At 39.2% G+C, this 17211-nt stretch overlaps 1 protein-coding gene across 1 annotated transcript in view; it reads right to left on the minus strand.

Annotated features, from left to right (window-relative positions):
* DEPTOR (DEP domain containing MTOR interacting protein) overlaps positions 1–17211 on the minus strand; it is a 188489-nt gene that overhangs the window by 110879 nt on the left and 60399 nt on the right. Inside the window, exons 3-4 of the mRNA XM_007526226.3 lie at positions 16760–16883; positions 32–210 (exon numbers count right to left, since the gene is read on the minus strand). Coding sequence (XP_007526288.1) covers positions 32–210; positions 16760–16883 — 303 coding nt within the window. The remainder of the gene's footprint in view (positions 1–31; positions 211–16759; positions 16884–17211) is intronic.

Genomic DNA, 17211 nt, shown 5'->3' on the forward strand with positions numbered 1-17211 from the left:
TATCACAGCAAGTGCTGACTTATCCACTCACCATGCTGTATGATGCCATGCTCCATAAGACGGTTGCAAAGTTGCTCTGCCTCTTTCCTTGTGGTGGCCTCACCCTCTTGAACCAGCCAGTCCAGGAATTCAGATGCCATGAAGGTACGCTCATATTTGATGCCTTCCTCTTCTCTAGGCTGCAGAAGTGTGTTTTCCGGGCTCATTAGCCTGGAAGAAAAATCAAGAATATTACAACAAAATTGCACAAAAAGGAAAATAGGTCATTTTAAAAAATCCAACATCATAGATTTCTGTGGAATATAATAGCAAAGTTGTCAGACAGATGTGGCTGTCATGTGCTATCACAAATATAACGTCTATAGAAGTATCTGGTTCAGAGGTGAATAAGATGCATTTTTCTTCTCGTAACTGGAAAAATCATGGAAATGTAGTTCAGAACTCTAACTTTGGTGAAATGAAGTCACTCTAGGCAGGTAGATTAAGAAGTTATGATTTGCTGATCAAGCATCACTCTACTTTTTTTTTTTAAAGAAAGATTTATTTATTTATTTTCTTAAGATTTATTTACCTACCTATGGGAGGGAAAGAAATACAGAGAGAGGAAAAGAACATTAGTATGCTGGAATTGAATTTAGAACTTCATGTTTCTAAGTCCAATACCTCATTTTTCATTACATAGTCCTTCAAGCAAGTACTTCCACCAGAAATATGTTCTATATTAGCCATACCCCCAAAGATTCCTAAATTTATATCCCCAGACTAGCTCTATCTTCCAAATTCTAGAATTCTGTATTCTCATGATCACCCCTAAGATCAATACCTAGAACTCATTAAACCCCAAACTGAACCCAGGCTCTTCCCAAAACATAGTCCAGTGAGTATTGTTACCACTCATGAGGAAAACAAAGACTAAGTCTGATATATCCATCTTCCTCTTCCCCTGCCCAATCAATCAAAATGCTCTCTGAATGCTGTCTCCCAAATCACTTTCATATAATTCCAGGCTTTCCCATCTCTGATGCCTCTACTTTTTTATTCCAAAAAACCAGCACATGGAACCTAGATCATTATAGTGACTTTTTAATTGAATGATACCAAGCACCCACTCTAGAGGGACTAGGCATTGGTGCCCTCAGTAAGGCGCACACATTACCAAGTGGCCACTATTGATCTCAGTCTGACCTTAAGCACTTAAACTCAGACATATCAATTTCGAAAAGTATTTAAAACATCCACACTTGATAGTGGCCTGTACCAGTTGGAGATACACTCCAAAGTCATCTCTTTGTTTCTAGGCTAAAACTCAACAGCCTAAAGGCATGCATGATCCTGGTCCCTCCCCTTGGGATAATTTCCACTGCTGCCCTCTGTGTCCTCTAGAGAAGCAGGAAGGTCTTACCTAGCCTTTGAGTATTTCATTCTTGCTGTCAGAATGTTCTTACCCACATCTCTCTGCCACTCAAGTCTTTAGCTCCTTATCCTTCCTCTCTGTTATTGGCAGGTCTCTTATAGGTCATCTCATTGTATCCTGTATAGTTTTTGAACTTATCCAGTGAAAGACTACCTCCTCTATGACCAATTATAACTTCAATGAAGTAGAGTCTAGTTTATTCATTCCCACACAGACATGTTGGACCTAGACCTCTAACAAATCCCTCTGTCCACTGTCACTGGTCATCTCCATCAGGAATAACATAGTGGATGGACCCTCTTGTGGGTGGGTCTCTGCAGGACCTTGCCCTCAATGTGTATGTTCAACAATGAAAGGGACAGCCCCATTCTCCAAAGGGAGGTTCATCAACATGCTCTACCACTTCTTGAGAAAGACAGGTCCTGCAAAGAGTGCAGCCTAGAATGTTCCTAGCTATGACCATAGATTGCAAGCTCAGACCTACAGGTTTGCAGAGGTTACACAGGCTCCTGTGCTGAATATGGGCCCCAGATCAAATCAATAGGGTTTACAGTTAACATTATTTATATAATTTTCTAATATTTGGGAGTTAGTCTCCTCTCTGATGCAGATTTCTAGTCCTATTTCCAACTCTGACACCATCTCCCCAGACAATACCTTTAGCCCACCTGCATGTTAGCTGTCAGACATAGGCAAAAAGTAGTCAAGTCATGGGCCCCTTGTAATATAGACCTGCTAGCCTTTTCCAAAATGGAGACCCCAAACTTCATCTGTATAGTCTTATCTTTAGATTCCTGATTACTAAACAATTTGTTCTGCTCTATAACTTAATGTTTTTTTCCAGCCACCAAGTTACAGATGCTACCATGATGTCAATCTGACTTCCCTGGGCAGACCTCACCAATGTACCCTGGAACCCTACCTCTCCAGAGCCCTACCCTACTAGAGAAAGACAGAAACATTCTGGAAGTATGGATTGTCCTGCCAACACCCATGTCCAGTGGAGAAGCAATTACAGAAGCCAGACCTTCCACCTTTTGTACCTCATAATGATCCTGGGTCCATACTCCCAGAGGGACAAAGAATAGGAAAGCTTCCAATGGAGAGGATGAGATATGGAACTCTGGTATTGGGAATTGTGTGGAATTGTACCCCTCTTATCCTATTGTCTTGTTGATAATTATTAAATCAATAATAATAATAACCCTGATTTGGGGTGAATGAAATAGCTCACTTGTATAATGTACATACCCAGCCAGGTTTGAGCCTGGCCCCTACTGCAGTGAACCTGTGTTGTGCACATAGCAAAGCTGTGGACTATCCAAGTGAACTATTTAACTAGTTCAATGGACATGTTTTTATTTCTTTTGAATATACATTCAGAAATAGACTTGCTGAATCATAAAGTTTAACCTTTTGAGAATCTGCCAGACTTTTTTCCAAAATGACTATATGATACACACTTCCATCAGTAAAGTATTACTGTTCCAACTTCTCTCCTTCCTCATCAGTATTGGTTATCATCTTTCCTTTATATTAATTTGTCTACTGAAAGACAACTTTAATATTTATAGCTCACTCACAGTTTTTGTTGTGCTTCCTTTAACATTCAAAGTCTTTAAATATACATAGTTTCAAACTACAATAAAAGAAATTAAAAAGTGGGCAACAGATATGAATAGACAGTTTTCTGAAGAAGAGATACATATGGCTCACAGACATGAGGAAATACTCTACTTCACTTATCATTAGAGGAATGCAAATTTAAGCCACATTGAGATTCCACCTAAGCCAAATTGAGATTAACACCAGTGAGAATGGCCTACATCAACAAGATAGGAAGTGTGGAGTGTTGGTGAGAATTTAGAGAAAGAAGAACTCTGTTATATAGCTGGTAGGAATGCAAATTGGTGTAGCCAATATGGAAAACAATAAGGAGAATTCTTAAATAAAGATGAAAATGCCTTATGATTCATCAGTACCACTCAAGCTTTTATCCAGAAGAAATAAAAAAATACATATAATGGAACATATGCATCCCCCTGTGTATAGCTTTCTTATTCACAATAACCAAAATATGGAAACAAACTAAATGTCCATCAACAGATGACTGGGCAAAGAAGTTAGAGAACATATATTCAAAGGAGTACTGCAACAATCAGAAAAGATGGTATCCTATCCTTTGGGACCAAATGTATGGAAGGGAAGTGATTGCACTTATTGTGAAAGACAAGTACAGGATGGTTTTACTCATATGTGGAATATAAGAAACTGAATGAAACATGTGGTCCAGGAGGTGGCATACTGGACAAAGCATTGGACTCTCAAGCACGAGGTCCTGAGTTCAATCCCCAGCAGCATTATGTACCAGAGTTGTGTCTGGTTTTCTCTCTTTCTCTCTCCTTCTATCTTTCTCATGAATAAAAATAAAACTATAGAAGAAAATATTTCTAGTAAGGTGGTTCTTCCAACTGAGAGACAGAGAGAGAGTTGAAACATAGGAACTTACAAAAAAAAAAAAAAAAAAAACAGTAGCTAACCTGTCTCTAAAACATTGGAAGAACTACGGTGGTTATGCTGGGAGGGTGGGGACACAGAACTCTGGTGCTGGAGTGGTGCTGAACTATATTCCTGTCATGTTGTAAATGATTATAAAATAAATTTTAAAATAACACAGCAGGTAGAAGCAAAAAAAAACTAAATGAAAAAAAAAGGGTAACTTTTATTTGTTTTGATCCCTTCTGGGGCTTATCATTCCTGGCTGACTTTTTCAGATAGATAGATAAGAAAAGAAAGAGAGACAGACCAAGAAGGATTACCTATATACCATGGCATTGAAGCTGCTTCCACTATAGTGGAGATGAGGCTTAAACCTGTTTCATATGCAAAACTATCCAGGTGAGTCATCTTGCCACCCCAAGGGTAGTTTTAAAAGCATTGAAAGACAAATACATCACCAAATGACAGCTCTGCTCATGCATTAGCTTCATGGCTCTGCCTCCCTATGAATAAACAAGGATAATAATACTGTCTACTTGAGGAGAAATCATGCAGGTTAAGTGTGACTGATAATGCATAAAGTGCTTCCACCCTGGTTAAATATTGGATATATTCTAGTCATGATGTCATGTCAGTGATGCTACTGATAATACCGGTTTGTTGGAAAAGTCAGGGTGTATTTTTTCTGTTCTTCTATGAAAAAACACAACATGACTTTTCCAACAACTCAGCCATTTTCTAGATGAAGTCCTTATTTGGTAAAATCCAACTCTTTCTGTGCCATCAAGCTACTCACCTGAATAGTGCCCCTGTATTCTCATGTACATGATTTAGGCTTAAGCCTGGGTCCAACTGTGATGGAATAAGCTTTGGTGTTGGGGTGTTTCCCTGTCTCTTCCTCTGTCTCTATCTTCCTATCTGAGAAAGTTAACTCAGACTGCTAAAGCCACAAATGACTTTTTTTTTTCTTTGTGGCAAAATGAACTAAGATTCTAAGTGTATTTCTTCTAATTTTTCCCCATTTTAACTGGGGAATAAATAATGCATATAACATTGTGGAAACTCTTTATGGAACAAATTCATTTTCACTCAAAAGTGCTACATACTGGGCCTAGAATTATGGTATAAAGCCACACACCTTGGGAGGGTAGGGCTACAGAATTTTGGTGGTAGGTGTGGTGTGGAACTATACACTGTAATCTTACAATTTGTTACCTACTATTAATCACCAATAAAAATTAAATAGAAGAGCTACATACCTGATAAGGAGTTAAACACTGACAATATTTGCTACCTGCAAGTACTGACCAGATTTTGATTGTGCATGTGAGCAAGTATCACCTTTTCCTGGACGTATATGTGAGTCAGATTTCCCAGACTTGCTTTAACCCAGGGGAAAAGCAGTATCACAATAGAAGGAACTGCTACGTTTAGGAGCCAGCACTGAAATAGAAATATACTGATAGCAATCTCTTTGTACATTGAAAAATAATTCAAAATGCTAAGAAGGACCTATGTATCTTGGGAACATGTGTGAATGGTATACCATGCACACACTAGGAAGGAAACCCAATCTCTCATGAGCTACTAGCAACAGTGATGCTTTAGAATTTAGAACTTTGAAAAATCCTTAAAATAGACTTATGTGTGCTAGATAACTATTAAAAATTAATTTTCCCTAACATTAAATATTACATACTCCTAGGAGTAATTGATGAATTATTTTTCTTTCTAAAAAAATTCTCCATTGCTCAAATTATCCCACAGAGGGAATGCACTATATTTGTAACTGGGAGGAAATGTAATCAATAAATAAATCATAGTAATGTTAAATTTATGTTTAACCACATGACTTGCTTCTGACAAAATGTGTACGATAATAACAAAATTTCTCAATGTATAAACTATATATTCAGTTGTATACATCCAACAGTTTAAATATATAACAATGACTTGTGTTATTATCAAAAAAGCATGAATTAGGTAGAAATGCTTGCATGAAAAATAGTGTTTCTGAGAACTATGCCATAATCCATAGAACAGATGTTAAACTGCTAAATCGCCACACTTTTCATAAAAGATTGATCAAGTAGAAAGTTATTATATACTAGAAAAGTTCAGGAAACACTAGTTTAAAAAAAAGCAACATATATATATACATATATATATATATATATATATATATGTATATATATATGGCTATATAGAGAGGGGAAAGAAAGGAGAACAAAGCAGAGGAGGAGGAGTGAAGGAGGAAGAAAAAGAGGAAGAGAAGGAGGAAGGGAGGGGAGGGGAGGAGACACCACTCACCAAAGCTTCTCCATGACTGTGGCACTCTAGGTAGTACTCAGAGGTCTCAAATTGAGACTATGAACATGGCAAGACTAGTTTCCTACCATGTACCCAGCAAAGGTACATGTATTTGTCATCACAGGCATTTCAATGCTCTGGGCTGACTTCACGTAGAGAGAGAGAAAGAAGCTATAGCACCAAAACTTTGTCCATTGCTCTGGGGACTGGGTTGAAATTTCAGTCTCATGCTTGGCAACACAAGCTCCCTATCCAGGTGGGCTATGTTGCCAGCCCTAGCAAAATTACACTTTGCCAACAAATATCTTCTACTCTTGTCTCCACAGTCTACACTGAATAGAACACATTCCTTACTCATACTGTTTGTTCGTTCCTTCCTTACTTACTTCCTTCCATTCCCTAGAGAATTCTAAACAATCCTTTGAAAGAAAAAAAAAGTCATTGTACAGCCATAAAAGTTGTTCACTTCACAAGAAAACTGTGTGTGAGGGACTCTAGCCTAAACTCCTTATGAGCAACTCTGTGAGGGACTGCTCTAGGTCAAAGAAAGAAGGAAAGGGCCTAACTTTCATCAGCATGTGAGATTATAAGCTTGAAAGGTCTAATATATGTGTGTGTGTGTGTGTGTGTGTGTTTATTTTTTACCAGAGCACTGCCCAGCTCTGAGGATTGAACCTGGGACCTTTGGTGCCTTAGCATGAAAGGATTTCTGCATAACCATTTTGCTGTCTCCCTAGCCCATGAAAGGTCTACTTTAAATACTAACCCTTCTTTGTTTTGTCCTTTCCAGGACTTCACTACTCTCAGCTAACTCTTTCAGAAAAATAGGCAAGAGGCTTATCAACACCCAAACAATAACGCTTCCTTTATTCTATGGGGGCCAGGCTCAAACCCGGATCATCCATAGAAAAGCAGGCACCCCTCCATGTGAGCTACCTTTCCCATCCTATACTAAATTTACTCTGAAAACATCCTACCTAAAGAATTACACATGGGCTGGGGAGACAAGCATAATGTTTATGCAAAAGACTTTCATGCCTGAGACTCCACACTTTCAGGCTTAATCCTTGGCCCTAACAGAAATCAGAGCTGAATAGAGCTTTGGTCTGTGTCTTTCTCTCTTTAAATCTCCCTCATTAAAATAAATAGTTAATAAATTTAAAAATATTTAAACATTTTTCTTGAACTTAAACTCAGTAGTTTAAGTTTTGTATACATATTTGCTCAGTTTTATTTAAATTTATTTATTTTGATGAGAGAGAGGGAGTTGAACACTGCTTGGCTCTGGCATATACAGATGCTACAGACTGAGCCTGGGACCTCAAACTTACAAGTTCAGTGCCCTACTGAGCTATCTCGCCACTCCTATAGTCTCTCCATTTTATGCAATATGTTTTATCCCTTCATTTATATTTGAAGCTCCAATTAAACAGGTATCATGTCTTAAATGTTTTTATTTCTTAGAAAACTGAGCCTAGGAAAAGAATATGCATTAGAAGCTCAACAAGTACATGTTAATCAACAACAACAACAACAAAATCAAACAACACTTGTTTTTTTGAAGGATAATGTCTCTTCCTCTTTGCCTGGTAATTTAAATACACTAGAAGAAAAAAGAAAAAAATTAGGGCTTATTTTATGCTCTGAAAAGACTGATTTTCTGTGAAGTAGAACATCATTTTCACACTACTCATTTTTCCCAGTGTTGTTGTGTTAAACATTTTAAGAAGTTGTATCAATGTTAAATATGTTAAGTGCAAGTTCCAAGGCTGCAACTGCCCAAAGGCTATATTCAACTATGATCTCATACCTATGAAATTATACAGAAAGCAAGCACTCCTACACTGAGTTAAAAAGCAATTCAAACCTCTGTAAAAAGTTTCAGATAACTTTCAAGGGAGGCTGGGTTCTAAAGCAATAAAAGCTCTTTTTAAGGTAACAGTTGTCAATTACTTTAGATATGACTAAACTATTAGAAAATGGATTTGAGGTAGTCGGGCGGTAGTGCAGGGAGTTAAGCGCAAGTGGCTCAAAGCTCAAGGTCCAGCATTAGAATCCCAGTTCGAATCCCTGGCTCCCCACCTGGAGGGGAGTTGCTTCACAGGCAGTGAAACAGGTCTGCAGCTTTCTTTCTCTCCTCTCTCTGTCTTCCCCTCCTCAATCCATTTCTTTCTGTCTTATCTACCAGCGACAACATCAATAACAATAGTAATAACTACAACAACAATAAAAAACAACAAGGGCAACAAAAGGGAAAATAAATTTTTAAAAGTTAAAAAAAAACTGAAAAAAAAACAGATTTGATGCCAAAAGCAAAGAATGAAGGGGGTTTTAAAAAGAACTATTATGAAGGACAAGGTAAAGTAATGATAAAAAATTGAAGAAAATAGCAACTAGAGAAAATAAAATAGCTTAAAAAGAAACAAAGCTATCACTCTTCACAGATAATATGAAGGATGTACACACAGAAAATCCAAAAAAGAGTTCCAGGCAGTGGCACACCTAGCAGAGCACAAACATTACCATGCACAGCAAGGACTTGGGTTTGAGCCCCCACTCCCCACAAACTGAGTGGAGGCTTCACAAATGGTGAAACAGGTCTGTATGTGTTTATATATTTATCTTCCTCTATATCTCCCCCTCTTAATTTCTCTCTGTCTTATCTAATAAAATAGAAAGAAGGGAGGGGAAAAGAAAGAATGATAAAAGGAAAATATGGCTGCTGGAAGCAGTGGGTTCATGGTGCCAGCACCAAGCCCCAGCAATAGCACTGGTGGCAAAAAAGAAAAGAAGGAAGGAAGGAAGGAAGGAAGGAAGGAAGGAAGGAAGGAAGGAAAGAAGGAAGGAAAGAAGGAAGGAGAAGGAGGAGATAAAGAGAAAGAAAGAAAGAAAGAAAGGAAGGAAGGAAGGAAGGAAGGAAGGAAGAAATAAAGGAAGAAAAAGAAAGAAAGAATCCAAAAGAATCTAGCAGAAAACTCTTGGAAACTGTTAGGCAATCTAGTAAGGTGGCAACCATAAAATCAATACACAAAAGTCAGTGATATTCCTATGTACTAAGTGCACATAGTACAAAGCACTAGGTGGGTGCGAGGAATAACATCATTGCAAGACTGGCCAGCTCCTCATGGGGCGCGAGCGCTTCCACACTACGATCATCATCTCTGGCATTATGCTATTCCACTGCAGAATACTGTGCCCCAGTATGGTTCCGTAGCCCCCATGTCCACTTGGTCGATTCCAAATTATATTCCTCCATGAGGATAATTTCTGGAACCATCCGTCCCACCCTGGTTCCATGGCTGCCAGTTCTTAGCAACATCGCCCCGCCAGATATTCGTCGGGATACGGCATCAACTAAGTTCATTTCCCACGTCTACGCTCGACCGGACCTGCCAATATACGCGGATATCTTCGCCCACCCTGTCCAACGCTTGACATCTCGTCATCCAATCTGGTCCCCTACACCTACACTGAACTTCTCTGTTCCAGACTCTTGGAAACAGAGTTGGCAGTCAGCTGAGGTAAAGAACAAACACCTCATCACAGACCCCTGCAAGCGTCAACCCGGCTTTGACCTAGCACGTTATGATTGGGCCCTCCTCAATCGCTATCAAACAGGCCATGGCCGGTGCGCTGCTATGTTCCATCGCTGGGGAGCCAGAGACGACCTGAACTGCCCCTGCGGCTACAGACAGACTATGACCCACATAGTCAACGACTGCCACCTCTCCAGATTCAAAGGAGGTCTCGAAACTTTACATCAGGCTCAACCTGACGCTGTTAACTGCCTACGGAAGAAGGGCAAACGCTAGAAGAAGAAGTACAAAGCACAAGGACCGGGGTCTAGGTGGTATTGCACCAGGTAGAGTGCACATAGTCTGAAGCACAAGACCTTTGCAAAGATCCCAGTTTGAACTCCAGCTCCCCACCTGCAGGTGGTGAAGCAGTTCTGCAGATGTCTACCTTTCTCTCCCTCTCTCTGTTTTCCCCTCCTCTCTCAATTTCTCTCTGGTGCAATACCACCTAGACCCCGGTCCTTGCGCTTTGTACTATGTGCACTTAGTACATAGGAATATCACTGACTTCTGTGTATTAATTTCTCTATCCAGCAGCAACAATAACAATAACAACAACAACAACAATGGAAAAAGATGGCCTCCAGGACCAGTGGATTCATAGTGCTGGCACTGAACCCCAGCGATAACCCTGGAGGCAGAAAAAAAAAGTGCAAGAACCTGCTCAAGGATCTAGGTTCCAGGACCCCCCATCCCCCCACCCCCCACCCCCGCTCCCCACCTGGGAGGGTGTAATGTCTAAATAGCTCAGATGCCCCATTTCTATTATGGGACCAGTTGTGTATATTGGCTACAACTCAGCTCACAGAATTAAACAAATGATCAAACACAGTAATGGATAAGATACTTTGTTAATGCTTAAAAGGCAAGATAAGGTAAACTATTAACTACAGTTGTCTGTCATTAAAAGGAAGGTGTCTATAGTTCCTTCACGGCACAAAGTTGGTAGCTCATAGCAATTACAGCATGCAGAGTCCTTTGTTCATTCAACAAATATTTATTGTACCAGGCAAAAGAAGGGAGTACAAAAGAGATTCCAGGGACAAACTATAGAGAAACACACACACACACACACACACACACACACACACACACACACAGAGGCACATACAGGCTCTTCCCTTTGAATATAGTTTCTTCCTTATGTGTCTCTGCAGCCTTTATAGGAGAAAGAATACAAAAAAAAGCAGACTGGTGTATTGCACCAAAGTAAAGGACTTGGGGGTGGAGCTGGGGAGGGGTTTAGGTTTTGGAGCATGATCTTGAAGGAGGACCTAGGTGTGGCATTAGAGTGCTATGCAGAAAACAGAAATGGGGAGTCGGGCGGTAGCACAGCGGGTTAAGTGCATGTGGCGCAAAGCGCAAGGACCAGCATAAGGATTCCAGTTCGAGCTCCCGCTCCCCACCTGAAGGGGAGTCACTTCACAAGCAGTGAAGCAGGTCTTCGGGTGTCTATCTTTCTCTCCCCCTCTCTGTCTTCCCCTCCTCTCTCCATTTCTCTCTGTCCTATCTAACAACGATGACATCAATAACTACAACAACAAGGGCAACAAAAGGGAAAATAAATAAATTAATAAATATAAAAAAGAAAACTGAGAAATATTACACATGTACCAACTACTGTATTTACTGTCAATTTAAACCATTAATATCCCCAGTAAAACAAAATTTAAAGGTGGTGGTGCACCTGGTTAAGTGCTCATAGAACCTAGGTTCAAGCCTCCACTCATGAGTGGTGAAGCAGGTTTGCAGGTATCTATCTTTCTCTCTTCCTGTCTGTTTCTCTCTTTCCTCTCAATTTCTCTCTGACCTATCTAATAAAATAAAATAAAAATTTCAAAAAGGAAAAAATTGGGGAGTCGTATTAAGCGTGCATGGCACAAAGCACAAGGACTGGCCTAAGGACCCCGGTTCGAGCCCCTGGCTCCCCACCTTCAAGGGAGTCGCTTCACAAGCGCTGCAGCAGGTCTGCAGGTGTCTATCTTTCACTCCCCATCCCTGTCTTCCCCTCTTCTCTCCATTTCTCTCTGTCTTATCAAACAACAGCAACAATAGTAACTACAACAATAAAACAAAAAGGGCCACAAGGGGAATAAACAAATATTTTTTAAAATCTTAAAAAAAAAAAGGAAAAAATGGCCACCAGGAGTGGTAGATTTGTAGTACTGGCACTGGATCCCCGCTGATAATCTTGAGGCAAAGAAAGAAAGAAAGGAAAGACAGCAAAGATCATGAGAACATTCCACACTGTTTACCTCTCTATGACTACAAAGTGTAAGGAAAAAAAAATACACACACACACACACACACACACACACACACATATAGAGAGAGAGAGAGAGAAAGCAGAAAATGACAAGGGAGGTGGTTAACCAGGTAGAACACAGAAGTCCCATTCATGTGGTCTCTAGTTCAATACTTAGCACTGCATAAATTACAGTTTAGGCTCTAATCTCTATAAACAAACAAACAAGTAAATCTTTAGAAGAAGCAGAAGGAATTTAGCAGAGATCAAATGACACACAAGTACTCTAACCTAGTTCTTCAATCTGATTTCTACCCCAAGCAGAATAAACTGAAGAAAGAAACTTGCTGCAGAGAAAACCAAGGCCCTTTTGGATGAAGAAAACTAAAGATGTAAGTCAAGTCCACTTTAAAATATATTTCAACTGGGAGTCGGGCTGTAGTGCAGCAGGCTAAGCACAGGGGGCGCAAAGCACAAGGACCGGCACAAGGATCCCGGTTCGAACCCCAGCTCCCCACCTGCAGGGGAGTCGCTTCACAGGCAGTGAAGCAGGTCTGCAGGTGTCTCTTTCTCTCCCCCTCTCTCTCTGTCTTCCCCTCCTCCATTTCTCTCTGTCCTATCCAACAACGACAACAACAATAATAATAACTACAACAATAAAAAAACAAGGGCAACAAAAGGGAATAAATAAATTTAAAATATATATATATATTTCAACTATGAACAGAAAGTCCAAAGCATATCTTAAGTTTATAGTCTCCTTTATAGTTAATTACATTTATCAGTATATAAAATACATGATTAGTATGTGTTCAGCAATGTTCTTTTTTAAAATATTTATTTATTTTCTCTTTTGTTGTCCTTGTTGTTTTATCGTTGTTGTCGTTACTATTATTGTTATTGATGTTGTTGTTGGATAGGACAGAGAGAAATCAAGAGAGATGGGGAAGACAGAGAGGGGGAGAGAAGCATAGACAACTACCTGTGAGGCAACCCCCCTGCAGGTAGGGAGTCGGAGGCTTGAACCAGGATCCTTATGCTGGTCCTTGTGCTTCTACACTAATGCCCAACCCCCCTGTTCAGCATTTTTCTTAAAGACATCTATTTTGTCAAAAGTTTACTGTCTTGGCATTGGGAACAGACATTCATTATCTTTGACCATCTGAAGACAGTATATGCCAATTCCATATTTTAATTTTTTTTATTTTTAAGTTACAGATATTTATCCTGTCTTGATAAAGCTGTGAAAACTAAACATTGAACTGTTCAGGGGGATGTGAAATATGAGCATGTGTTTTGTGTCTGGGAGGTATTTGTGCTCATGCGGAAGTAAATGGGACATTGAGAACTCCTCCTGGAAAAACTTCAGGCCCTAATCTTATATCTTCAATGCATCAACTAGTGCTAGTGTTTATTGATGAGAGGGTATTTTGCCCTAACTGCTTAAGTGAATTCCTCAAAAAGACAATATTGAACCAGGACTACATGCCTTTTATTCTCCTCAAGCTATCAGCAGGGGGTGAGCACTAAGGAACAGTCAGACTCTGAAATAGGTCCTGTCTTGTGCTTCAACACATTAGTCCATTTAGTTCCTACTTGAAAATTATAAAGTCAACATAACCAACATCTATCACAATCATTTACTGAATAGGCAAGTGGAAGTATAGAGAAAAGAGCCACTTGTCCCATGGCACACAGGTAGGACTTAGACCCACATTGCCTAGACTCAGGGCTCTTAAACACCATGCTAGATTTGACAGTAAAATAGGGAGGTAAAAGGAGAATAAAAAGTATCCTTTATTTATACTATTATTTACTACTCTAGCAGCAGTAGCTAATGTGTTTTGGGCTCTCATCCCATGCTAAGCCCTGGAGAGACTGCATGCCATTTGATCCCTCCAGTAGCGTTAACTAGTTAGTCTCAGCATCCTCTCCATTTAAGACAGCTTATCAGAGAATATTTATACCCTGCTCAAAGTCACAGAGCAAAAAACTGGTGAGAGGAGATTTGGAGATCATGACTGTGAGACTACAAAGCAGGAGGGTTCATACAAAGCAGGAGGGTTCACATCACCGGCTCCCCCTCTAGTTCTACTCACATAGGGACTACTTGAAAGAGACAACTTCTTCCCTTTAACTAGCATTGTGTTTTATTATTATTAATTTATTTCCTTTTTGTTGCCCTTGTTGTTTTATTGTTGTGGTTATTATTGTTGTTGTTATTGATGTCATTGTTGTTGGATAAGACAGAAAGAAATGGAGAGAGGAGGGGAAGACAGAGGGGGGAGAAAGACAGACACCTGCAGACCTGCTTCACCACCTGTGAAGTGATTCCCCTGCAGGTGGGGAGCTGGGGGTTTGAACCAGGATCCTTACACCGGTCCCTGAGCATTGTGGTTTTTATTAGCATTTCTTGTGTCACATTGATATGAAGATGAGCTCGATCACTGAATTTTAGTTTTGAGACACAACCCTGCCTACAAAATAGTACTGAGAAACGCCCACACAGGTTAGAAAGCTGGGTCATCCTACTGTCAGTGTGGTTCAGCTAAACCCCAACTAGAAACCACAGTTTCACAAAGTCCTATTAATAGTACCAAATAAACAAGAGGAGAGTCAAAATGAAAAACTGGCACAACACAAACAGCTCCTCAGAGCCCATGCTGTTGTAGAGAGAGCAGGGTATCGCACACCTGCCAGCCAAAACTGAGGCAGCCTCTCTATCTCTTTCAAGCTGAATTGGCATCATAATGAAATGACTTCACTACTTCAGGTCCTAGATAGATGCTCCTTCTGAAAAATAGGACCCAGATATAATATTCCATCTATATATATTATTATTAATATTATCTATACTGCCATTGCTGTTATTATCTTTTACTCTTATTACAAATTAAAAATATATATTTTGCTTACTTATTTATTAATGAGACAAATAGTAGAGGAGAAAGAAAAGAGGACCAGACATCACTCTGGTGCATGAGCTACCTGGGATCAAAATCAGGACCTCATGCTTGACAGTCCGACACTTAAACCACTGCAAAACAGCCTGGATCACTCTCTTGTTATTCTATTAAAAAGACTCAGGTAGGACATTCTAATAGCATAATAGGGCTTTAAAGAGTTTTAGTTCTGAATTAATGACATCACTGTTATTTTCTTCATATTTAAAGAAAACTGTATATATACGTGTGTGTGTGTGTGTGTGTGTGTCATGAAGTTAAAAATCAGTTCACTTTTATTTTACACTTTTTACTTTGAAGTCTTAGAGCAGCCTGGAAGAAGGTTCAGTGGATAAAGTACCTTGTTTGCAAGCATGAGGTCCTAAGTTTGATTACTGGCATCACATGTGTCAGAGTTGTAACCTGGTTGTTTCTCTATCAGATATTACAGAAATAATTCTCTATAAGATATTTCAAATCTTTACTAGTGTCTGATCTTGCAAAGTGGTCACCCAGATCCTAAGAGAAGATAGTTTTAGAGGATCTTCTGGTTTCCTCCCACACATATGATATGTATTTTTCCCTTAAATCATTTACATTGCTAGAATTTTTCAAAAGGAATTGAGGAAAAGAAAGCAATAACAAAACATAAATACATACCAAGCATATAAATGGAAGTAATGGATGGATCCCTTCCTTTCAAATTTGTGTGAGGCAAACATGATAACCACTACACTACAGGCAAACGTGATAACCACTACACTACAGAAACTGCAGTCGGATTTGTGGGTCAGAAAAGAAAGAGTTCAGAGACAGAACTCTGGGAAGAGTCAAAATCCATCAACAAGATGGATGGAAACCAGAATTTCGGTGATGGGCAAAAGAGAATTTAAACAGACATTAATATATAAGTCTGCATATTTGAAACCTACATAACATAAACCAATGTTACTTCAATTTAAAGGGGGAAAAAGTAATTGTGGAGGGAGATAGCCTACCAGGATAACATATGCCTTACTACTCACAAAACCCTGAATTTGAGCCCCAGCACCATAAGGAACACCATGGACAGCAACATGGTGCTGTTGTGTCTCTTCTCTCCCCCTTTTTTCTCTCCTCCTTCTGTTTCTCTCTCTCTCTCTTCTCTCTCTCTCTCTCTCTCTCTCTCTCTCTCTCTCTGAAATTAAAACATTGGGCCTGGTAATACACATGTAAAAGGCCCTGACTGTATTCCCTGATGCAATATAAAAAATTTAAACAAAAAGATCCACCAGCCAAATATTTCTAGGGCATAGTACACTCATCCCTTCCAAGGCACTGAGAGACTATTCCTCTTAGACATCCTGCTATTTGAACTTCTCTTATTTTGTAACCTGAACTTGAACTTCCCTTGTACTTGACACTGCTACTCTAGTCATTTACAAGACTAACCTCCCAAGTTATACAATAGTATTTTAAAGAAAGAGAGAACTGAGAGCAGCATTGCTTGATGGCAAACATCAAGCTCTATCCTTTTGTATTTACTTCTGGAGCTTATAAAATTGACTTAAATATAGAAAATATTATTTAAACAAATTCTGTATTAAAAACCTTCTAAAATCAACTTGATTTCTGGCAAAGAGAAAGCATAATAAATGAAAGTCATAATAAAAAGAACAGTTATGTAACCATCCCACAGAGGTAGACTGAAGTCAAAATGACAGAAGAGTAAAACAACTGCACTTCTCTCTATAGGTCAAGATTGCAAAGGGAAATTGCATGTGTAATAACATACTTCTCATAGAGCCTCTGTCCTCTTGTGAAGGCTTTCACTTCATTGTCCAATGGGAAGGTGCCATCATCCTTTCTAAAGCGGTAGAAGAGTTTGACATCCTTGAATTCCTTATGCTCATCACACACTGAAATACAATATACACAAAGAGGCAAATGAGAAAATAAACTTTAACTACTCAGATGAAGTAAAATACTAAGTAAAATTTGTTCTACAGCTTACTTTTTCAAGCACACAAATCTGCCATATGAGTTACTGCATGTAAAATATTTAACATTCTATCTGGAAAAGAACAAGTTGCCAGAATTATTAGCTACCATAATTCTTATTCTCTGTTAAAAGGGTCACAAAAATAAGTTTCTCATTCACGCCACAAACTCTATGTAAATCTGGTATTAGAATAGGCTTTAAAGGAAGTAAAACCATATGAGACAGAGGCCAATGTCAATGTGCAA

The sequence above is a fragment of the Erinaceus europaeus genome, chromosome 1 (genome assembly GCF_950295315.1).
Source record: "Erinaceus europaeus chromosome 1, mEriEur2.1, whole genome shotgun sequence".
Classification (NCBI taxonomy): Eukaryota; Metazoa; Chordata; class Mammalia; order Eulipotyphla; family Erinaceidae; genus Erinaceus; species Erinaceus europaeus.